The following is a 23109-nucleotide window of genomic DNA, read 5'->3' as shown; positions in this document are numbered from 1 at the left end:
TTCTATTTCTCAAGACCTGTGGTTGGTTCTTCCTCCAGATAGTGAGTAACCCAATGTTACCACTAATCTCCAATGTCAGTGGCCTAGGGTCCAGAGATAGGATGTTAGTCTAAATTGGATTCCTACCTTCCTTGGGTGAAGACTTTTTCTTATACATTTTTTCCTAGTTATATTTGGCATCTATGCTTATACATGCCATGAAAATTGAAAGGCTTTGCTAGTCTTCTTCTAGTACTTATGGATATTGTTTCTTAAAAGAGAAGGAATAAGAAAGAAACAGTGTTGTACATAAACACACACACACACCACACACACACACACACACACACACACACACACACACACACACACACACTGGATACCTGTGATTTTATATATTCCATGTTCTGCAACAAGTGACAGTCTGGCTTTTTCTTTTTTGGAGGACTTTGCCTATCCTTTGATCAAATTGTTTTTATTGTTTTAGAACCTTAGTTCTCAAGTGGGCTCTAGAAAAGCTGTCATTCTGACAGCATATTGGAGTGGAAATTATATCTTGCTTGTTTCTATACCACAAACAAAAGCAAAATTTTCTATGGTCCTTTCATAGAAGGTTCTACTCATATAAAACATAGAATGCTAATTTCACAATAGTTTCACTTTGTTTGATGACCTTAGATGCCTCTACTTCATTTAATTTCATAGTATAGTACTTGATAGCTTATCATTTGGTTACTGTATCACTTTTATTTCATAGCAAAAAGAAAACAAAATCCCCTCCCTTCACTTAATATTTTTCTAGTAAAATCATGTGTATTATTCAAGCTGCATGCACGAGTGTACCTACAAACAAATACCACACACACACACACAAATACACACACCCCTGACTACCATCAACTTTTTAACTTAAGAATTTCTGTGATGAGAATATTGGATAAAGTACTTACAAAAAATACTTCAAATTAGCAAATGCACCTATAAAGTGATGAATAATATTGAAGTTTAGACTATAGTACAATTAATAACTTTCACTCATTTTATTACAGCAAATGTTAACACTGATAAATAAGGTCAAAGAGTATCCTTATAGGTGAGCAGGTGTTTTGGTAGTGTAATACATACTATGTGCACTCTAAAACCTCTTTTTGAAAATCATTTCCAGTAAATAATTATAAACAGAATAACATACACTTAGAAAAACTTTGATTGCATGTGTGAGCTTTAGAGCACTGATAAACTTGTATGGCCTTCTAGTTCTCTAGATCCCTATCTGTAAACTACCAAGACTAGATTAGACCATCTGTGAAGTACCCTTTCAATGCCATGGCTTGCTGTAAATAAAGATAGACAATAGAATAAAAGGTAAGTTGGTTACTTTGTTGAGGTGATACCCTTCTCTATAGATTTTGATGACTAAGTTTAAGCCAAGAGCTCTTCAACTGCACTTCAAATTTCCATTATTTTAGATACTATAACTAAAATAACTATTACAGAAGGTATTTTAAATACTCAACTAAAGATCAGTCTAAAATGTTTCCTAACTTCTCTCCTACTCTACATTCTCCCTCCCCAAGCCCTTAGCTCCATCCAAGTGAAGTGGGAAGAAGAAATTTCTTCAGATCTAGATGTCCTAACCAAGTACCTGGAATAGAAAATTCTCTTCATGCATCTCTGGCCCTCTAAGCTTTGCTGTAATCAAATAATGACAGTATATATAGATTTAAAGACAAACCAAGGAACACAAAACTGCTTTGCTACCAATTATTTGAAGAGTGAATTTGGGTGAATTGACTTCCAGTTGAATAACAGATTAGTTAGTGAAATTTGAAGAGAAGGACATGCTTATACTTTGATCTAAAATTTGGGAAGCTAAAATGAACATAATCCTTAAGTTGTCCAAACTAGAATTGCTTGAGCATAAGCTTGAAGCCTGTAGCATAGAAACAGTACAAAATACTCTACAAAAGGCCAAGGTACATTTGGGAGCATGACATTGGTTTTAAACTCAGAAAATATTTCTTAGTTCTCTGAATTTATGAAACTATACTAATTTCTCCTGTGTGATTTTCCAAAAAATGTACATATAAACACTAAAATTACTCCATGTTAATATTTCTATAAGATATTTGGAAAGATTATCTAGCTTATTTGATGAATTAAATGATCCTTATAGTGTTCCTGGTAATTTGAAATGTTGTCTAAGTTCTTTACCAAATTTTTATGTATCCTCTCCTCACTGCCTTCTCTTGCTACATACTATCTGTTTTGTGTGTGTCTGTGTGTCTTTGTGTGTATGTGTGTGTGTTATTTAAATTAGAAATAAGCTTGTTTTACTTGTCAATCCCAATTCCCTATCCCTCCCCTGCCCCCCACAAACTCCCTATCCCATCCCCTTTCTGCTCCCCAGGGAGTGTGAGGCCTTCCATGGGAGGGGGATCTTCAAAGTCTGTCACATCATTTGGAGCAGAGCCTAGGCCCTCCCCCACAGTGTCTAAGCTGAGAGAGTATCCCTCTATTTGGAATGGGTTCCCAAAGTCCATTCTTATACTAGGGATAAATACTGATCCACTACCAGAGGCCCCATAGATTTCCCAGGCCTCCTAACTGACACCCACGTTCAGGGGATCTCTACAACTGGATTCCTGGAGTTTGGGTCAACTACCTGGTTTATAACTGCCTTGTTCTCTTATGGTAGAGTCCTTTCACAGAAGTTTCCCATGCCCATTGTTTTTCAATATATTCCTCACATTCACATTATCTCAGGGGAGAATTAGAATATGTGGTATGTATTTTGTAAAAATATGTCCAGATAAAAAATACTTATTTGAAACTAGTATGACTTGAGAATTTTTGAAAATTTTATTACATTTATTTATGTAATTTGTGTGTGTGTGTGTGTGTGTGTGTGTGTGTGTGTGTGTGTGTGTGGTATTTACACATATGAACATCAGAAAAGAACCTGAAGAAATTGGTTATTCTTTTCCACTATGTGAATCACAGGAATTAAACAACAAAAAATTAAAAATCAAGTGGAAGAGAGTTTCTTAGCAGATTTGAAAAATATTAGTTTTCTTATTATTTATTTATTAATTATTTTAACTACAATGTTAGCCCTACTAAAGTATAAACAAATTTGTATTCAAACAACCTTAAATATTTCTATACAAATTAAACTCTTGATTATTTAATGACACAAAATATATTTATCATGGGTAAATGATTTAACATAATTGATTCTGCGAAACAGCTTTGTAGCCAGTTTCTTATGTATATGAAATTGTATGCCGTTAGTTTATTCATCTGTTTGGGTTCTTTGGACTTGTCCACAGAGGCAGTCTTTCTGTCAGAATGATGGAATCATTGTCTCAAAATGAGAAATATGAATAATATCTATATGGAGGATGGTCCCTTGTTTGATTTCTTATAATTTTATCTGGATTATTCTTTCTATCCACGTAATAACTTATTGAGGTCCTAGTGCTTACTATGAATGAATGTAGATAACATGTTTGTCTCTGAGAAAATAGAAAGGGAAATGACATTTAAATGAAACAAGAGGAACAGAATTTGAGTTTGTTTACTTCACATTTTCTTCCTGGTGACAAACTGATTTAAGTTTTGCTTAAGTCGCACAATTATTTTTTACAATAAATGAATAAATGTTAGCCTTTGATATTCTACAAGTTTTTTGTTTGTTTGTTTTGATAGTAATCTGAAATATGTATGCTTCCTGGGAGCAATTGCCATGAATGAATTATAATGAGTTAAAAAAATCTAAGCTTCTCCTCTCTATGTAAATATAATAATTCTTTTTTTCTTTTGCAGTTTCTTCTTTGTGGCATATGTGGAATACTATGTGCCAAAAAAAAGTCAGGACTTGTTGTAAGTTTTTGCCTTGTTTGTACCCTATACTTTTTTAAAGATTTTATTTATTATGTATATAGTGTTCTGGCCATATGTGCACCTACATACCAGTAAAGAGCACCAAATTTCATGACAGACGGTTGTGCCCAGCATGTGATTGCTGGGAATTGAACTCACGACCTCAGAAAGAGCAGTCAGTGTTAATCTCTGAGTCATTTCTGAGAGAAACTGAGAAGGAAATCTTGGGCTTATTGTTTCAAAGAAAGCTATCAAGAATATTAGAGATAAGAAAAAAAATAAAGTCCCTGAAAAGCTTTTATACACTCCTTAAATACTTGAATATTCAAACTTTAATGTTTGCTATGCAGGAGAGTCTTTACATTTTTCCATTTAGAGACTTCCAAGCAACCACCTGGGTCCTTCAGGCAGCTAGTAAACATAAAACTTATTCTGTGGGAAATTGAAATGGTTAAATATGGATCTGGGCCTAAGGACTGCTTACATTTTATGACTAAGAAGCTAATTTTGCAAAGCACCAAGACAGTTGTGGTTCTATGGTTGCAGTTAATTCATTTTTAATATTTGTTTAATACATTTTTATTACTGTGAATACGCATATAATCATTTTCAGATGTTTTGTTGTACTATCAAAGGATTCTAGGGTAGGCAACGTGCTCCCTGTTAACTCCGATACTGGCTGTAAGGGAGCCCTACATACTGAAGTGTGGACTCCCTTCTGCCCTTATGGCATTTTATGAGAGTTGAAAAGAAGGAAAAGGCATAAATTTTTACTAATTGGTAAATTTAATTACACAAGAACTATGGAGAATGTTCTTTGAACTCAAAGTAAGTTTTCCAATGACAAGGTCAGGTGTGCAAGCAGAGCAGTAAGGAAGGATCCTCCAAGTCATGCTCATCTTCCATATTTCTCTAATGTCTTTCTTTGTGATGATATCTATTTAGGGAAGACAAATGAAGCATTCACTATGACAGTCGTGTGTAGTATAATTGTTAAACATTTGAAGGTAATGTGAACGTTTGAGGAAATATGTTTATATTTCTAGTTGACATCTATAATTCTCCCATCATTCTTTAGGTGTGGCCTTTATTCTTTATATACTTTTTAACTATCAATACCTGTTATGGTTGTGTTGGAACAGCTTGTTTGGAGAAGAAATTAAAAGAAGACAAAAATGAATGGAAGGCATGGATGGAGGAGAGGGGATGATTTAATTTTAAGATGTATGTCTTCACTGTCTTTCTAATTCTCTTATAAGTTATAAAGGTAACCTTTATGCAAAGTTTCCATGTAAATGCTAGATGTAGTTACCATTAGACAGTGCATTATCTTCCTGCTTTTTTTCTGAAATCCACAATTGGTGCATAGTCCCAAGGATTTCCAGTTGTATGGTAAATGTTTTACATGTCTTCTTTACTAATATCTCTTCAGTCTAGAATCCTTTGCCTAACGGCGTTTGAAATAGTACATTATTAAGAACCTGGGCATTAATTCTAATACTTTAATTCATAGGTGACAATATTCTGCCAACACATATCAATGCAGTATCATTAACTATTAAAGACACTGAGAATAGCATTAGCAGACACATTGGTGTTCCTGTAAAAATAAATATTTCATCTATTTTTAAAATTAGTATTCATTTACTAGTTGAAGGCTAGAATGTATGATCATTTAATATTATCTTTGTATGAGTAAGCACCAAAATATGTACTATACTGAAGAAACTGCAAGGCAAGTGAGTATCATTTAAAATAGGATGCAACTGGTTGATTCTACTTAACTTTTAAAATACACACTGCCACTAAGTGGAAAATTTTGTGGTTTAGTAATAAATTTTTGACATTATATTCAATCTGATATACAAAGATTTTATTGTTTTATCATTGAGTTTTTAGCCCTGATGATAAGTATCATGATATAAGTACAATAAATAAGGCAGAATTAAGTTGGAGAAATGAAGCAAATGACTGGGCTGGTAGAAATCTTTGCCTGTCAATCTTTTTTTTTTTAGTACTGTTTCATGAATTCATGGCCTGGCCCTCTCTTGGAACTTCACTCAAGGAAACTGCTCACAATGCTACTTTGATAAATTTTTCCTCTCTATATTCCTAAAGCAACCTATTTTCTCTCTCTCTCTCTCTCTCTCTCTCTCTCTCTCTCTCTCTCTCTCTCTCTCTCTCTCATTTGATATTGACCATGCCATGCTTAATATGTTAAACCTTAATACACTCAAGGGTATTAAAACACAAATACCAAAGCTGTCTCACTTGGCGCCAGTACTCAAAAATTACTTGTCAAACTCTGCTGACTGTTGACAGCAAACAATATATTATTATAATGTAGAAAAACAAGCTAAGTAAGATATAAAGCTGTTTGTACTAAAGAATTAAAACAACAGATGAGATCAATACCTAGGAATGCCTTTTGAAACAGCTATGACTTTTTACTACTAGTTGTCCAAGAAAAAATCAAAATTATTTCCAGGACACTATAAATGTCCTTGTTATGACATGTGTGTGGCATATCAACTGTCAAGAAAGGTTTGTTGGTGGTATAGCACAGTCGTAGAGTGCTTGCATAGTATATGAGTGGTCCTGCTTGATCCTATGAACTGGGGAGAGGAGTGTAATTGGCTACTATGCTCCAGAAAATGGAAATGTGAGTGGATAATAAGTTAGTATCACCCTACAAAAGATCGATTAAATATCATAGGGTAATTTAGACCATCTGCTTAAATCAAATAAAGTTATTATAAAGTACTTTAAAGAGTCAACTAAATCTATTAAGTATTCACAGAATATTTCAAATACAGAAAGTATATTACTGTTGCCAAGGGTCCTCTTTAGATTGAGTTAATATCTTATCCCTATGAATAGAGATCCATATTAAGTCAGTAATGAGATCAACAATAAAAGCCATGCTCTGTATTCCTTCAAAACAATCAAGCAACACTTTTCAAACAGCTACTGTGTAATATTCACTGTGGTGTCACAGGGAAACAAAAGATTTGACTAATGCTGGGCCAAGTTATGGAAAGTTCCTAAATTGCCCATTTTGGGAAACACAAAAAGTAATGAGAAAAAAAGAATGAGCTAAATCTCCCAAGTTCACCTTGGTAGAAAGTTATGGATACTTGGATACTTAGAAAAGATAACAGAATGAAACTGAATTTAAGTCAGAGAATCTGACTTGATCATCACTCATTCTTCCACATTGTATTAGTGCTTCTTGCAGAGGACCTCTGGGAGGGATCAGGAAAATGATTCCTGCTCCTCTCACAAAAGCATGCATATCAGAGATAGGTATTATTTTCATCAGGGTCTAGCCAAAAGCCAAAAGCCAATATATATATATATATATATATATATATATATATATATATATCATTGATTCTGTTTTAGAAGTTCTATGATGTACTTCCTCTGCAGTTAGTCTGAGTGGAGTCTCCACTGACAGGCACACCTGGTGTACCTCCTTATAATCAAAAAGAACACATCCTCTTCATTGCAGGTTTACCATCCTTGGCCTGCAGCATCACAAGGCTCCGTGTTAATACCCTCTTTCTTCTTCTTCTCAGATGATACTCTTTTCAGCCTGTTGCATCTGTGGACTTATTGGAGGCATCCTGAATTTTCAGTTTCTTCGGGCGGTCACAAAGAGGACCTCATCTGTGTACCCACTGCACCTTGCTTCCATGTCTTTGGCGTGTATTGGGATTGGGGGCTGCACTCTGTCCTCCTGGCTCACTTGCCGTCTAGCCAGCTATGAGCAAAGGAGAATGTTCTCAGAAAGGGAACATTCCCTGCATCACTCTCATGAAATGGCTGAGAAAGTGAGTTTTGTCATTCTGCCTCACACTGCTGCCATGTGATGAACACTACAGTCTAGGTGAATCAATGTACAAGCTTAGATCACAAGTTGGGAATCACATTTTGTAAGTTTGACCCTATCAGGTTAAGAAAAGTTTTTTTAATTAGTTTCTCTCTGCAATTAATAAGCACAGCCATTTTAAGCAGAATTTTGTAGCCTTTGTCTACTCAAAACCATGACTCCTGAAATAGCATTTCATAAAATATTAAGCACCTTATAAATATGGATTTTCATGTACTATTCTGAGGAAAAACATAAACTAAATACAGCCTCCACTTAATAATGCCCTCTTTAGAAATCACATGATTCTCTTTTTCAGTACATCATTTGTGCTTATAAAGTAAATGTGTTTAATTATGGAAATTTGGTCCTCAAGCATAAAAGAGGCTCTTTAGTTAAGAGACAAAAAGCATTGTCTATCAGTGCAGATATTACAACCCTAATAAAGCTTCATTGAATTCTCATCTACACTTCATGCATATTTGGATCACTTTGCCTGTATTTTACACAGTGTTGCTTGTATAATTGTTTTATGAAGCCTATTCAAACAGAAAGTTGTATTAGCTGCATTAAAGAACAAATAGTATAGAAAGAGCTCTGTGTGTTTCACTTACATTTGCTATACATTTCAAAATTCACTTCCTGTTACTCCATCTATTGAAGAAAAAATAACAACTGTAAAAATCAACTCACTAGATAATAGGAAAATTATACTTTGATTTATTTCTTGAAAATAAAATTGTACAGTCATAGCATAAAAGAAATAGTATCAAGAGTTATTCATATTTCTTTGATATTATTTTAAAGTTGACAAATATTTATTTTGTAGTTCATCTGTCTTCATTTCATATACTATCTATATATAAGGAGAAGAATTTTTCATTAACTGTCCCAAGGAAGTAATTTTTGACATTTTGTACATGTAATTTAAAACAAAAGAATTGAGATTACATTAGAAAAAACTATTAATTTTAAAATAGAAAATTAAGGTGGAAGATAATTGCATATTTTGATGGCGGATCCTTTATGTTATATTTGTATGCTAGTATTACTTAGCTTTTCTTTGTATTTATTTGTTCAATATTTATTGTATAATTGTTATATTTATATTAGAGATTGAGGGCTATTGAAATAACCGACTTGCCCAGCTGCCCGGTGGTGCCCCCGACACCAGAGTTACCTACAAGGTACGCTGACTTCTAGGGAGTTACCATGTTGTAATGTTGCTATAGGAAGCACTGCCTCTATTAGAAAGCCATGATGTCAGCGGATCAGTCTGAACTGATGCTGTATGTTCCTCAAAGTAGCCTTTTTAGAAGGACTACTCTGAGGAGCAGACATAACCTACATGGCAGAATCTTACAGCTTCAAACTTGGTTGAGTATTTCAAATATTCAGCCTGCCTCTAAGCATGCAAGCACAGTTCTGCTTGGATGATTCATAATTCTCTGTATTCTCTGCTGCATCACAGTTCTGCCTCAGTGTCATCATTCACAGATGAGACTTTTGATTTTAATAATAGATGAGTCTGGGTAAAGAAAAACTGTGTGTTTTTGTAGAGACAATTTATTGGATAAACAGAAAACTAAAGTTTAACATTAATATAGTAAAATGTTTGTATGTAAGTTTTCTGTTCATAAATTATCTGATATACTACATTTCCCATATTTCCATTTGTTAACAATAGTCAAGGCTCTTGGTTTGGCCAAAGAGCCTAAGTGGAAATACAGGAAGTTACATTTGCATCTCATTTGAAGGAAATATATTTATTCATGAATAATCAAGTCTGCTCTTGCCTGAATTAGGAGTAAGGTCTTAGTAAATTGAAAAAGCCAATTTGTAAATAAAATGGTGAGACTCATCCATTTAAAACTAACCTTCACTATTATTTTCTATCAGTAATTTTACTGTGTCTGAGTTTGAGTGACTTTAGTTAAGAATATTCTTGACTTTGTAAGATTTTAGAAAATATTTTTCTTAAAATCTTACACTAAAAGATCAATACTCTAATTTTATGTTATTTAGGCAATTTTTCTTTATTTTTTTTTCATTTGCAGTCATTTAGGGAATGGAAAAGAGAGCTGAAATTTTTATTTCTATGCATTTACCAAGTAGTTTTCTTTCTCTTCTAGCAGAATAAATAAGAAAATGTGCTTCATTAAATTTTATAATGATAATTTTGGGAATTGAGTTTGGTTAATCTTGCCATTACTCAGTTTTTTATTATATAAACTTAACACCAGCCCAATGACCCCTACATTTCCAGAACTACTTTCACTGTGCTCATCCTTAGAAACAACAGAAACAAAACAGAAATAAGTAGCAAGCAGAAGACTATGAAAACAGTAGTTTTCACTTGAAATGTATTTGCTGCTATTCAGAAAGACAACTTGATGGATAATAGACAATTTGCTAATACATGCCTATATTATATGCTAATATATTATTTATAATACTATATACTATGATAAATGTGAATATGCCTGTGATCTCATGGCTTCTTCTGTAATGAAAGGCTTCATAGCTAACAAATAGGAGCTGGGAATTTGGCCTAGTTGGTAGAGTGGTTACCTAGCATCTCGAGCATCTTGTAGACCAGGCAAGTAACACATTTCTGGGTTTCTACAGTTGCAAAGGTGGAAACAAGACGATTATAAATTCAAGGCCATCCCCAGATACATAGAAATGTATATTAAGCCTGTGCTTCATGAGATCCTGTTTCAAAATCAGCTAACCAACCTAACAAACAAACAAAAATAAATGAACTATATGAATTAAAATCATCTAAAATTTATTTAAATGTTTGCTATAATTGCAAATGGAATTCTTTTTACTACTTTATTTTTCATGTCTGTATATCCATGTCTTCATAATCATAACTCCCTGTTACTTTCTTAGTAATGAGTACATTAAAAACATGTCTCAAGTTTTCATTGCCCAAGTAGTTTTATACTATATAAATTATAGTGTCATTATATACAATTTTCCTGGATAGGCATGATGGTTTACAACCAGAATCTCAACACTCAGAAGGCTAAGACAGAAGGTTTGCAAGTTCAAAACAACTGTACACTCAAGTTTAATGTCAGTCCAGGTTACATTTTTAAATCCTTTTCCAAACAAATATCATTCTCACTGTGAATGTCTTTCAGCTCATAAACAAAAGGAACCACATTTTTTATTTTTCTATAAACACCTGCAGAATATGTTGAAATTTTGTTGATGTGATTCACAGAGGAGCTGTGTATTGGCAAAACCTGATCATTCAGGCATGTTCATTCTAGGTTAGTTCCTTCCAAAAGTGAGTTGAAGAAAAAGGGAGAAACTTGGGCATGTGGTAAGAGAGTGAACTGATTTTTGTATGTAAGTCTTGGCTGTCACTTCAACATTTTCATATGATTCAAGATGCCGTGAAATTTCATTTCCTAAATTACAGTAACAGTATCACTCATTGTCCTTCCCCCCAAAATGTTTTTCAGTGACTTGTAATCTCTGTTTTTCTATTAAGCATATCAATATCTGACTATGAAAGCGAGTTTTAATTGACTCATATTATTTTGCTAACAGGAAATGACTGACAACATGAGTAATGGAGGACCACAACTGATATTTAATGGAAGAGTACAATCAATGTTTTAAAGACTGAACATTTTTCAGGTTGTTCATGAATCAGGAGAGTCTGAAGGCCTGGGAGCAGCAATCAAAACATTTCTTGCATTTGCTGAGCATCCACTAAAATTATTCCTTCTCAAATTTGCCTCATTTACCCTCCAGACTTTTATATAGGGTGAAAACTTTACAGAAATGTTGTAACTTAGTCTTTTCAGCAGACTGACAAGTTGTTCTGAAGAAGACTCTTCCAGAACAATAAATGGAACAGCATTGATAAATACTATACACAAGCAGCATTTGACTAGCATGAGCTTTAGAATTGTAATTGCATATTCTAATCAAGAACTAAAAATAATTACTGATGTCTTTGTTTTGAAAGACAAATGACTTCAAGTAATGCCTTGTAACAACATTATAATTAATTTCAATTTGTGAGTAAATTGTATTTCATAATTTATTTGTAAATTACAAAAAGTACAGCATAAAAGGTAATTTTTAGTGAAAGAATATTGATCTGTATGATATTTTTGCACTTTTGAACAAGTGAAAATATAATGTAAGGAAATTAAATGTTTTCATTATGCTGTGCAGATTCATCTGCATGTTCATAAAAGAAGCTAAGAATAAAGTATGTGTTTATACATAGGTGTATATATACTGTAAATATAGAAAATACACAGAGCATATATTTATAGCTACATGAATGTAAAAAGGTAATAGAAAAGAAATTGTGATGGTATGAGGGGTATTCTACCAGTTATAGTTAGGCCATTGCTCAAAGGTTTCTAAGCACACAAGGTCACATACTTAATTTTTACTCTATTTCCTTCTTTTTGTTAAATATATTGTGGGTAGATAGAATTGTGGCTTACATATATGGAGCTGAGTTACTTGAATATTGAAGCATAAATATAAATTATTTAGTTTTGGAGTATTTTACAGTGATTATGGTGTTTACGTAAAAGTAATTGTTAGTATTGATTTATAAATACAACTTCAATCATATAACTCTGCACTTATAAACAAAAATTATTATTTATGATTATTTCTGATATGTTTCTTTCAAATAATTTTCAGTCAAATTAAATTATATAGAAGGAAAGATGATTTACCACCCTAAGTGGAGTGACCACTAGCTTTGCTATATTTTATTTAAATGTCTTGTGTCCTTTAATGATTAATATGAAATAATATAGACTGGTCATGTTTGGGAAAGCATATATTCAAAGCATCCAAAGGTATTCTCACTATAAGAAAATTGAAAGATAAACTGACATTCATATAGCTAGATTCAATTCTTCTCTTCCACAATGGAATATTAAAATAGCAACTAGCAATATGTATAAATGAGTAAATGGTCTTTGAGATATTTCTGAAAATTAATCTGTGACAACATACAAAATAATATTTTTAAATAAGTAACAATGCATTATATATTTTTGTTACTTCCCAAAGCTAAACAAATTTCAACTCATTTTTATGAGTTATTTAATCACAGTTAAATTGATATATTTAGTGCTCAGTATAAGAATACATTATAATCACAAGCAAGACAGGAGTTTTCATTGTGCTAACATAACAGCAATAATTTTGTCTAAGGGTACCATGAGACTTTGACAAAATCATCATTCACCCTGTTGAGATAAACTCCTTAGAAAATTATGGCCGAACAGAAATAACTGGTCCCTATTTGTTTTGGGCATAGTTTTTACTCTTCCCCACTTGTTTGGATGCTTTTGTCTGGTATATTACAAATAATGTCCATAGATTCAATCTCAATAATGATTAAGCATCATCACTATTCATTTTATGCCACATATAGGCATGATATTTGCCACTAAATATCTAAACTGCAAAATGCAGAAGTCATGTGTATATATGGTTCTAACAAATTGATACATTAGGTAGCTTCATCTTTAGAGAAGAAACCACTGACTCTAATTTTGGTAGCATTTCTCTGTAGACATGTTGTGACATACAGCATCAAGATACATCAATACATTTAATGCCTTTTGGATTTATTTTAAAATCACATATTAAAAGATCAATGTAGGCTATCACTGCTTTGAAACACAATTGAAAAGAGATACACACACCTCAGTTATCTAAATATTCCACCGTGTGTGTGTGTTCAATTCTAGACACATCTTAAACAGCAGTGATTTCAAACCAGTATTTTCATGACTCAAATTGGAATTATTACTTGGGTTATTAGGTAGTTCTTGAGATAAGTGGGGGAAGTTAAGACATTATGCAAGTGATTGAAATTTTAATCTTGACAAAAAAAACTGAAAAGAAATAAAAAACATTAGTGCCTACATCATAGTTTTAGTACATACCTACCCTTGAGGAAATATAATGTGATACTAAATTAGGAAATATATGTAAAACGGATGTGGAGTATGCCTTACATATAAAATGAAAAAAATTTTTTTGGTTTTTTTTTTTTTTTGGTTTTTACAAGACAGGGTTTCTCTGTATTGTTTTCGAGGCTGTCAGTCCAGCCCAGCCTCGAACTCACATAGATCCACCTGCCTCTGCCTTCCGAGTGCTGGGATTAAAGGCGTGCGCCACCACTGCCCGGCTTTATTGGAAATTTAAAAATATATTTGTATGTGCATATGTGTGCAATATACACACAGCTGTTTTGAAGTGAAACATTGTATGATGACTCCAGATGTTTATGGAATAAAACCGTATGCTTTGAAACTAAAGAGCCTATGAGGTTCGTTCTCTTTATAGTACAAAAATGGTGTCTTTCAATAAATATGCAAAGAAACTACTGTTCTAACACTGGCAGAGAAACAGGTTCCTGTGAATGAGGAAGAAGGGAGTCAGAGCCAGAGAATAATGGAACTCAGAAAGGTGAGTATTTGACATAGAAAAAATGAGAAAATGTTCTAATGCAGAGAGGCTGAAGAGATTGAAGATATAGAAAAAAGAAAATAGTAAAGTAAACTCCCTGAGATTCTGGAGGAAATAAGGTATACACCATCAGGGGCATAAAGAACTACAGGCAATATTGAGATTACAAATTAAAGAAAATTCTGATGTCCTACTTGAATTTCCCAAATCAGTTGCCATCAGCATTTGGTGTGGCAATGACTCATTTTAAAGACTCACATATATCTCAAGTTCAATTAGTTTCCATTTCATATGTTCTAAATGCCATAAAATGAATCAGTTATTCTAACAACCAAGCAGTATCTTAACACAAATTTATGTTTTTCTTGTTGGGGTAATATTACCCAATTTAGAACCATGTAGAAAACTCTTGAACACAATTTGGTGCAGCCAGTTTTAGTGGTGTCCACAAATTCAGAACTGACATGGATAAGCAACATAATCATCATTCTAAAGTATTACAGTTAGGTTTTCAATGTCTTCTTCAGTCCCTTTTCAGGTTCTTCCACAGTCAGTAAAAATTCTACATAGATTAAACACATCCACAGACTTATCAGAACTAGTACAAGCTACTGAATGTGGTGGTAGAGCTACCTAGAGTAAAATCAAGAACTTGCTTTAGAGAATCAATAGTTCTTTTTTTCTACTTTTAAATATCTGCTTGCAGAAAGATTACACTAACTCAGTAACAGTCAATGTTTGACAGGCAAAATGAGCTATTGTGGAGATCCTGGTCCTGAAGAAGTTTAACCTTATGTCCCAAACTATATTTTCAAAGATTGTTTAGAAAACATGTTTTAGAAACTTAGGGAGAATATCTTAAGCTCCATTTTGTTGGATCACTGTTACCAAATAAAATTTCAAAAATTGGCATCACATCACTCTTTTCTTCTCTAAGTAATCTTTCTGGAAACATATAATATTTCTTGTTCAAAGTACATGACAGCCAAGAAATTCAATTACTTCAAATCCATAAATCACAAGTTGTCGGTTATTCATCACAGAGTACAGAGGGACTTTTTTCACTTCTTTTGCCAGGAGAATGCTACACATTGAATAGATGTCTCTGCTAGGAATTTATTTTCCAATGTGTTGTTAAAATGATGAAAACTGTCTTGAGATTGTGGCAGTTTAATATTGTCTATCATCTAATTATAGCAAAAGTAGACATCCATAGTTGCAAGTCTTAGAGGATGAAGGGACATCTTTTTTTTTATATCAACTAAAGATTATTGATTTTCAAAGTCGTACTTTATTTGTAGTTAAAGGATTCACTTCCCATTCACCCAGTGCATTGCAATCCCTTACCAAAATTCAGGTATGTTTTGCTACTGAGAATTTCCAAAACATCTCTAAAACTTCACAGAAAAATCTAAAATGCCATCCAAAATATTTTGTTAACTATCAGAAATCAGAATGGGTGACCACTCCTTGCTCTTTTTTCTCTCCTACATACCAGAATACTGGTTTTCAAGCATCATTCCATAGCATCCTGAGTAAGAATTCTAAGGACTTAAAGCTTGCCTTTCATTTTGGATAGCTCTACTGGCTCTTACTTGTCCTCATTCTGTACTATAAATAAGCTTAGGAATAAAAAAAAAAACACCTGCCTTTGTTAGATTTTTGTCAATTTGGTACAAGGTAGAGTTAACTGGGAAAAAGAACTACAACTGAGAAAATGCCTCCATCAGATTTTCTCCAGGCAATTTTGTAGGGTGTATTTTTTATTAATTTTTGGTGGAAAAGGACCCACCTTATAGGTGGTTGTCTTAGGTGGTATTTTAAAAAGCAGGCTGACAATCCATTGGGAGCAAACCAGAAAGTAATGCTCTTTCACAGTCTCTGCTTCAGTGCCTGCTCCCAGGTGCCTGCCTTTGGTTTCTTCCTGAACTTCCCCTGATGAGGGATTATAACCTGTAAACAAAAAAAAAAATCCCTTTCTTTTCCATGTTTATTTTTGTCTAGTATTTTTATCACAGCAATAAAAACCTAACCCTGACAATACACCATACACACTCACACACACACACACACACACACACACACACACACACACACAAATCCCACTGACTGTAACCATATATACTCTATAAGCCCTGTTTAAAAAGATGTCTAGATGTCCAGAGCCCATATTTCTATTCAGAAAGTTTTCATTATCCAGCTTTTTTTCTGTTTGCAAAGTACATTAATAAGTCCTCTTATATAAATCCCTTAGCAAGTAAAATCAAGATTTTATGTCCTGTTGTGAAATAATCTTTTAGTATACTGTGATTAATGTGTCATTGCCAAGGTGCCTTCTTATTGGTTTAATAAAAAGATAAATGGCCATTAACTAAGCAGAAGGTATAGGCAGGACAGTCAGACACAGGATGTTGGGAAGAAGAAAGGCAGAGATGTCATGAGATGCAGACTGAGCAGTATAAGCACTACAGAGATAAGGTAATAAATCCATGAGGCAGATAGTTAAAGAAATACAACATAGAAGAATGCAACACCTTCATCCCAGTCTGGCCAATTCCCAGAGCTTGAGGTGGGCGGGGGCTCTGCTCTGGGCCCCAACTCACAGCATTCCCCTGCTTCCATCTCCCTGGGCATTATTTGCACCTAGAGAGGACCCACCACTCCAGAAAGGATTACCTTGAGTCTGGCCACACCTCAGTATTCAGTGCCCTCCAGTCCCTGCCCTGTGATTCAGGTGAGTGGGGTCTTTGCTCTGGGCCCCAACTCCCAACATCCCCTTGCTTCTGTCTCCCTGGGCATTCTCTGTGCCTAGAGAGGACCTGCTCTGCTAGAAAGGACCACCATTAGTCTGGCCACACATCAATCTTCAGTCCGCTCCAGCCACTGCCTTGTGCGTGAGTCTTCAGTCCCCTATGGTGCCCTTCCTGAGCCTGAGTCTTCAGTCCCCTATGGTCTCCACCCTGTGCTTGAGAGTGTTTCAGACCCACCTGCACCCATCATGAGACCCATCTCAGTATTGGACCTGCTTGAATGAACTGGAAGAGATCCTTAGACCTAAACCCACCAGGAGAGAAAGAGATCCCATGAGCTCCTACTGAAAGAAGTGATGAGAGGACAGCAATAGAAAAACACAGCCAATAACAGAAGAACCAGTATGACACCACCAGAGTCTAGGGACTTTACACCAAGAAGACCTGAACATCCCAACACAGATGAAACAGAAGAGAATGATCTTAAAAACAACCTCATGAAAGTGATAGAGGCCCCTCAAAGAGGATATGAGACAATCACTTAAAGAAATGGAAGAAAACACAAACCAAAAATTACAATAAATCAACAAATCTCTTAAATAAAGCAAGGAAAACCAAGAAAAAAACCAATCAAACAGATGAAGGAAACAATTCAAACAGTTCAAGACCTGAAAAACTAAAATGGAGACAATAGAAAAAGATACAAACTGGGGTAATGCTGGAAATAGAAAATCTGAATAAACAATCAGGAACTACAGAGACACCAACATCTTGTGCCAGGGTCCAACCTGTATCAGTCCTAAGCTACAGGGGCCATCTATTCCAGACTGATGTCTTCAGGGCTATGTTCAGAACCAGCCAAACAGCCCCTGGTTCGGACTCTGAGTGGGGTAGTGTGGATCAGGAAGTCCTAGCGGTGTAAAGGAGGAGACAGAGACATCATGTCATCTCAGGAGGGCTCTCGGTTAATACTGGAGAGCATGATTTATGCAAGCATCCTCTTAAATAGCTTTCCAAAAGTGGGGAGAAGATACCTGATTATCATGTATATAGGGCTGACTAGGAGACACTTCCTTTAACCCTAGAGATGGTCCTAGAACTCATGTACACAAGCCCTCAGATATTCCTTAACAGCATTCCTTAACAGTCTCACTAGTCTTCAGGCATGTCCCACTAGTCCCCAGGCACTTCCTACTAGTCCCCAGGCACATCCCACTAGCCCTCATGATGGGTGTGGGGCCTAGGTCTATTGTTACACAAACTTGAAGACATCCTCCACTGTGGCCAGGCCATCTGGAGGTAACCACCCAACATCTAAAAGACAATAGGAGATTCAAGCTCCTGGAATTGAGCTGAGGCCCATATCGAAATATCATATTTGGGCCCCCAATACTCTTGGACAGAACAACTCCTAAATTCATCAGCTTTCCATGGTAAATAGTCATTATTAGAGCTGGACCACAGCCTGTGATACATTGTAATACATTCACTTTCTACATACATAGATTTATTCTATGTTTATTCAAACATACTTTATTCTATAGTTGTGTTCAGTAGAGAACCTTGACCAATACTGCTGGATTTTTGTTTGTTTTTCACATGCATTCTTCCTTTCTTTATTTTTTGCAAATAGTTTACCATGAAGACTATTCTTTTTGCTATTATTTGTTAGTCAAGAATTTGATACAATTTCAGGAAGAAAAAGCCTAAAGTAACAGAATCATCATCCAGACTTCTGAAGGGAGAAAGACCTATCATCTTGTTAGTGTTCTGTTCCCTGCTTTTCTCTTATGGTTATCTGAAGTCCCTGTGACAACCAGGTTAAAAGTTACATGCAGTTTACCTGATCTCACCATGAAGTCACAGAACAAACATTTTTTTGTGTCCTAAAATCTCTCTTTAATTCTTTTTTTTTTTTTTTTTTTTTTTTTTTGGTTTTTACGAGACAGGGTTTCTCTGTATTGTTTTGGAGGCTGTCGTCCAGCCTGGCCTCGAACTCACAGAGATCCGCCTGTCTCTGCCTCCCGAGTGCTGGGATTAAAGGCATGCGCCACCACCGCCCGGCTCTCTTTAAGTCTTAATATTCTGGTTGTGCATCAACCCATGGGACGGGGGAATCACCCCACTCCACATTGAGTAAAAGGTTGTGTAAGCTAGACACATTGTCCAGGAAGAAGGAGAGGTGCCTGTGGCGAAGAAGAAATCAAGATCAGCTATTGGATTCAGAGGCAAGTGTTACTGAAATGTGTATCTCTGCAGATTTGGAAAAGGTCTGTGTCTGGGGGAAGAGAAGGCTAGGAAACAGTGTACTGTGTCTTTAAGCACAATGTATCCCTAAGGGAGGTGCTCTTGTCACTCAGGCTTCACTAGCCAATCAGGCCCTTCAGAGGACCTGCCAGTCAGAAGTGGTGCAGGGCTTCAGGACTGGCCTAGAAGAGGATCTGGCATCGGTTGTTGTGTGTCCTGTGCTGACATTGCTGCTTCAGGGAGCTGAGAAGAGAGCATGGGTGAGTCAGTAAACCACAACATGGTGAGTGAGGGGCTGCTCTCCCCAGATGGGAAGTAGCAGATGGTGAGGTGCGGGAGTCAGTGTGGTGCATCATCCCCAGATCTGGGTGGAAACCTGCAGCCATATTTTCTGCCCTGTGAGGTCCCATGTGGTCCTTGCAACTCCTTGGGCCCAGGGGCAGGCCTCTGAATAACTTTGCTCTGTTGGGTGAATCTGCGTAGAGCACTGAGAGCAGGGAACTGCATGTAGAAATATCTCTGTAGTCAACTTCAACATGCTTTTGGTGCACTCATGGAAAGCTGGTTAGTTGCCAAACTTGGAGAGGCCTAGTTTCTCCAGTATCATCTTCTTCTTTTTTTTTTTTTTTTTTTCCAAGACAGGGTTTCTCTGTTTTGGAGGCTGTCGTTCCAGCCTGGCCTCGAACTCACAGAGATCCACCTGCCTCTGCCTCCCGAGTGCTGGGATTAAAGGCGTGCGCCACCAACGCCCGGCTTTCTCCAGTATCTTCTAAACCATCAGCACTTTTCAGTTAACCTGTAAGATCCATTTATAGCCAATTTTGTGGATGTTGTAAAAGGAATCTTACGTGTCATGTAACACTCCTTACTATACCGTTATGGTAGAAGAGTAGAATTTGGTGATATAAAGGATTTACCGATGCTTAGGAGATAGTCTCATAAAGTAGAATTTAGCTGAGGGGGGGGGGGCTGCCTCTAAACCAACCCAAAGATAAGTATATGCTAATCAGGCCTGTTAGAGATTAGGATGATAGGATACACATTTGTTCATCAGTGTTGTTAAGACATTTGGCTTCAAACTACTACAAAGGATCCACCGCTGATTTATAACCAGTCTCTAGTCCCAAACGTTTATTAATGAAAAGGCCTATAACAAGCTGCTGAAGGAGTCATTACATGGTCATAACCAACCTTAAGGCTGGTGTGCCGTGAAGTTCCAGTTTTCTGAGAAAAGCGTAGTTCTTCCATATGGGCAATATAACATCAGGTGATAATTATTTGAAAAGTAAAACTATTTTGTTAAGTACTTGCCTGATCAAACAAGGCTCTCATTTAGGCCCTCAGGAAGGGAGGAGGAACATTTTTGGGAAAGCTAATAACAGCCTGGGGTTTAGGCATTAGAAGCTTTCCCTAAGGGCCTGACATTTTGAAAATAAAACAGAGATCCCTCTCTAAAACCAGGGATATGCTTGGGAGAGCTGGTAATGGTCTGGGACCAGAGTTTGTGGAAGGGTTTCTTCAAATCCTGAGAACCCAACTCTTCCCACTACATGGAGCTATGATTATCATTCCCAAGGTCACTCTGGGTTTAGTCACTAATGATCTTGAAATAAGCTGTGTTACCCTTGTGCAGCATTGTTTAATTAGCCTCCTCCCTGGGTTTGTACCATTTCATGATACTTTCTGCTGACTTCATAGAAGTTCCTTCCTTTTATCCTTAAAAGTAGTATACAAGCTATTTTCTTTTTCCTTCCCTTTTTTTTTCTTTTTTCAGACAGGGTTTCTCTGTGTAACTTTAGAATCTGTCATATAACTCACTCTGTAGACAAGGCTGGCCTCAAACTCAGAGATCCACCTGTCTCTGCCTCCCAAGTGCTGGTATTAAAGGTGTGTGCCACCACTGCCTGCGTAAAATGCTATTTTTCTTAAGAAGATTACTTGGCATGGGAAATAATTTATGCTAGATCTCCCCAACCCAACTTTTATCTTTTCTACCCTCTGCTTTTCCTATCTTTCTCATCCCCTGGCACTTTCACCTTCTGATTCTGTCAGTGAATAATGACCTGCTGTTTCATGCCACTGGCGTACTCAAGAGATAATTCTGTGAATATCTTTGCTGTGTAACTATCCCATCTGCCTAAGTGGCTAGACTTTCAAGTTGTCTGCCTCTGTTTAAATTGTTCAAAGTATAACCTGGAGCATGAACCTAAAAGACACTTAAGATTGACAGCATATGTGGAACACAAAATCTCTTTAGGCTGGCTCCTCTTTGAACATTAGCCAAAAATCTATATATACCTATGTATACTATCATTATAGAGATTATTCTTTGTTAAGTATGTGAAGGTATATTAATTCTAGAACAGCTGCATTTTCAACTTTTTAGAAAAATGTTTCTGAGACAAGTTCTCTTATGTTGATTCAAGTGGCCTTGATTCCAGTCTTTTTGTTCTCCAGGGCAATGACTTTGCTGTTTTTTTTTTTTTTTTTTTTTTTTTTGGTTTTTCGAGACAGGGTTTCTCTGTATTGTTTTTGGAGCCTGTCCTGGAACTCGCTCGGTAGACCAGGCTTGGTCTCGAACTCACAGAGATCTACCTGCCTCTGCCTCCTGAGTGCTGGGATTAAAGGTGTGTGTCACCACCGCCCAGGTGACTTTGCTTCTTAAATTAAATGATTGTATCACTTTAGGGTTTTAAAATTATCCATTTGAGTCATGTAGTTGACTATCTAATGCAGTCACAGGAAAAGGATTCAAATATAGAGCATTGCTTCTGTCTTTAGACCGAAATAGGATTGCTTTATTATGTGCACTGCAGGTGAAAACATGGTAAGCAATGAGTCCCTAAAGTCACCATTATGAAAAGCACCTGAACTGGGGATTGACATGTGAAGCAACCTTGTTTCTAATTTAAATTTAAATTTAAATTTAAAAATAAAAATATATATTAAAAAAAGAAAGAAAAGCACCTGTTTGTGTTACAGTGAGTGATCTTTTTTTTCCAGCAGGTGTTAATTCGCATGTGTTTATTTGAATGAACACAGACAAGATTGTGTGACTGTACAATTAGGGAACTCTCCTATGCAGATATCTTGCTTGACACAGTTATGCCAGCTCAGAGGTTTGAGAAATAGGCTATTGACTGTAACTCTGTGTGTCAGGTTACAGATCTCAGCAGCCAACATTTGCATATGGGCAACATCAATCTCTCTTACTAATGACATTACCTCTACTAGGGAAGGGCCTGCTCTTTTTCTAACTCAATATAGCTAAGTTTTTTTAATCCTAAAAGTACATTATTTTTATCATTTTAAACATGACTTATATGTATAATATTTTAATGTTTTCTTTAAGGTCATTACTGCTCTTATCTCTGTTTCTATTTTCCAATGTTTCTAGGTCATTAATAGTTTAATTTCTTTTTTCTAAAGTGATATTGATTGTTGATTTCTGTGTAGAGCAATGTCTCCTGTGGCTTTGGCTTACCTCATGATATGCAATTGAATATTTGTTTGAATACCTAATTCTGCCTCTGCTGCCCAGTGCTTGGAAGACAGTTTTGCAACTTCTTCCAGTCTGGGCCTTGACTGGTCAGTGAGGAGGAAAAATAGACCTGTTAGTGAGTTCATTCTAATTACTATGACTTTTTTTGGTGAGGGTGCAACTTATAAATGAAGAGGTATCTGTGCAAGAATTGGGTTCAGTGGAGTAACCTTGCAGAAAGGGAGAGGTAGGACAGAGGGTGAGAGCTCTCTAGTTTCAACAGTAGTTGAGATTAGCATCATGGAGTCATGTAATCAATTTTAGATGCTCTGTAAAAGTCCTGATTGGCCATTTCTTGTGGTTCACAGACCAGGGCAATAAAGAATCTGGATAAAGGACTCAACTTATTGTGAAAC

At 35.8% G+C, this 23109-nt stretch overlaps 1 protein-coding gene across 8 annotated transcripts in view; it reads left to right on the top strand.

Annotated features, from left to right (window-relative positions):
- The window catches only part of Tmem196 (transmembrane protein 196), a 49425-nt gene extending 35361 nt beyond the window's left edge, over positions 1 to 14064 (top strand). For 3 of the 8 annotated variants that reach the window (XM_013123952.3, XM_013123955.3, XM_040742302.1), the window contains 4 exons: positions 3808 to 3864; positions 7446 to 7700; positions 8852 to 8925; positions 11306 to 14064. In XM_013123952.3, coding sequence (XP_012979406.1) covers positions 3808 to 3864; positions 7446 to 7700; positions 8852 to 8925; positions 11306 to 11312 — 393 coding nt within the window. In that variant the 3' untranslated portion in view covers positions 11313 to 14064. Of the gene's footprint in view, positions 1 to 3807; positions 3865 to 4942; positions 5089 to 7445; positions 7701 to 8851; positions 8926 to 11305 lie in introns of all 8 variants that reach the window. The other 5 variants (XM_040742304.1, XM_040742305.1, XM_013123953.3 and 2 more) reach the window with 3 other exon arrangements.
- Positions 14065 to 23109: the final 9045 nt, after the last annotated feature.

Source organism: Mesocricetus auratus, unplaced genomic scaffold (genome assembly GCF_017639785.1).
Source record: "Mesocricetus auratus isolate SY011 unplaced genomic scaffold, BCM_Maur_2.0 Super-Scaffold_15014, whole genome shotgun sequence".
Taxonomy (NCBI): domain Eukaryota; kingdom Metazoa; phylum Chordata; class Mammalia; order Rodentia; family Cricetidae; genus Mesocricetus; species Mesocricetus auratus.
Note: the sequence above shows the minus strand (reverse complement) of the source record. Positions and strands in the feature narration are given on the sequence as shown.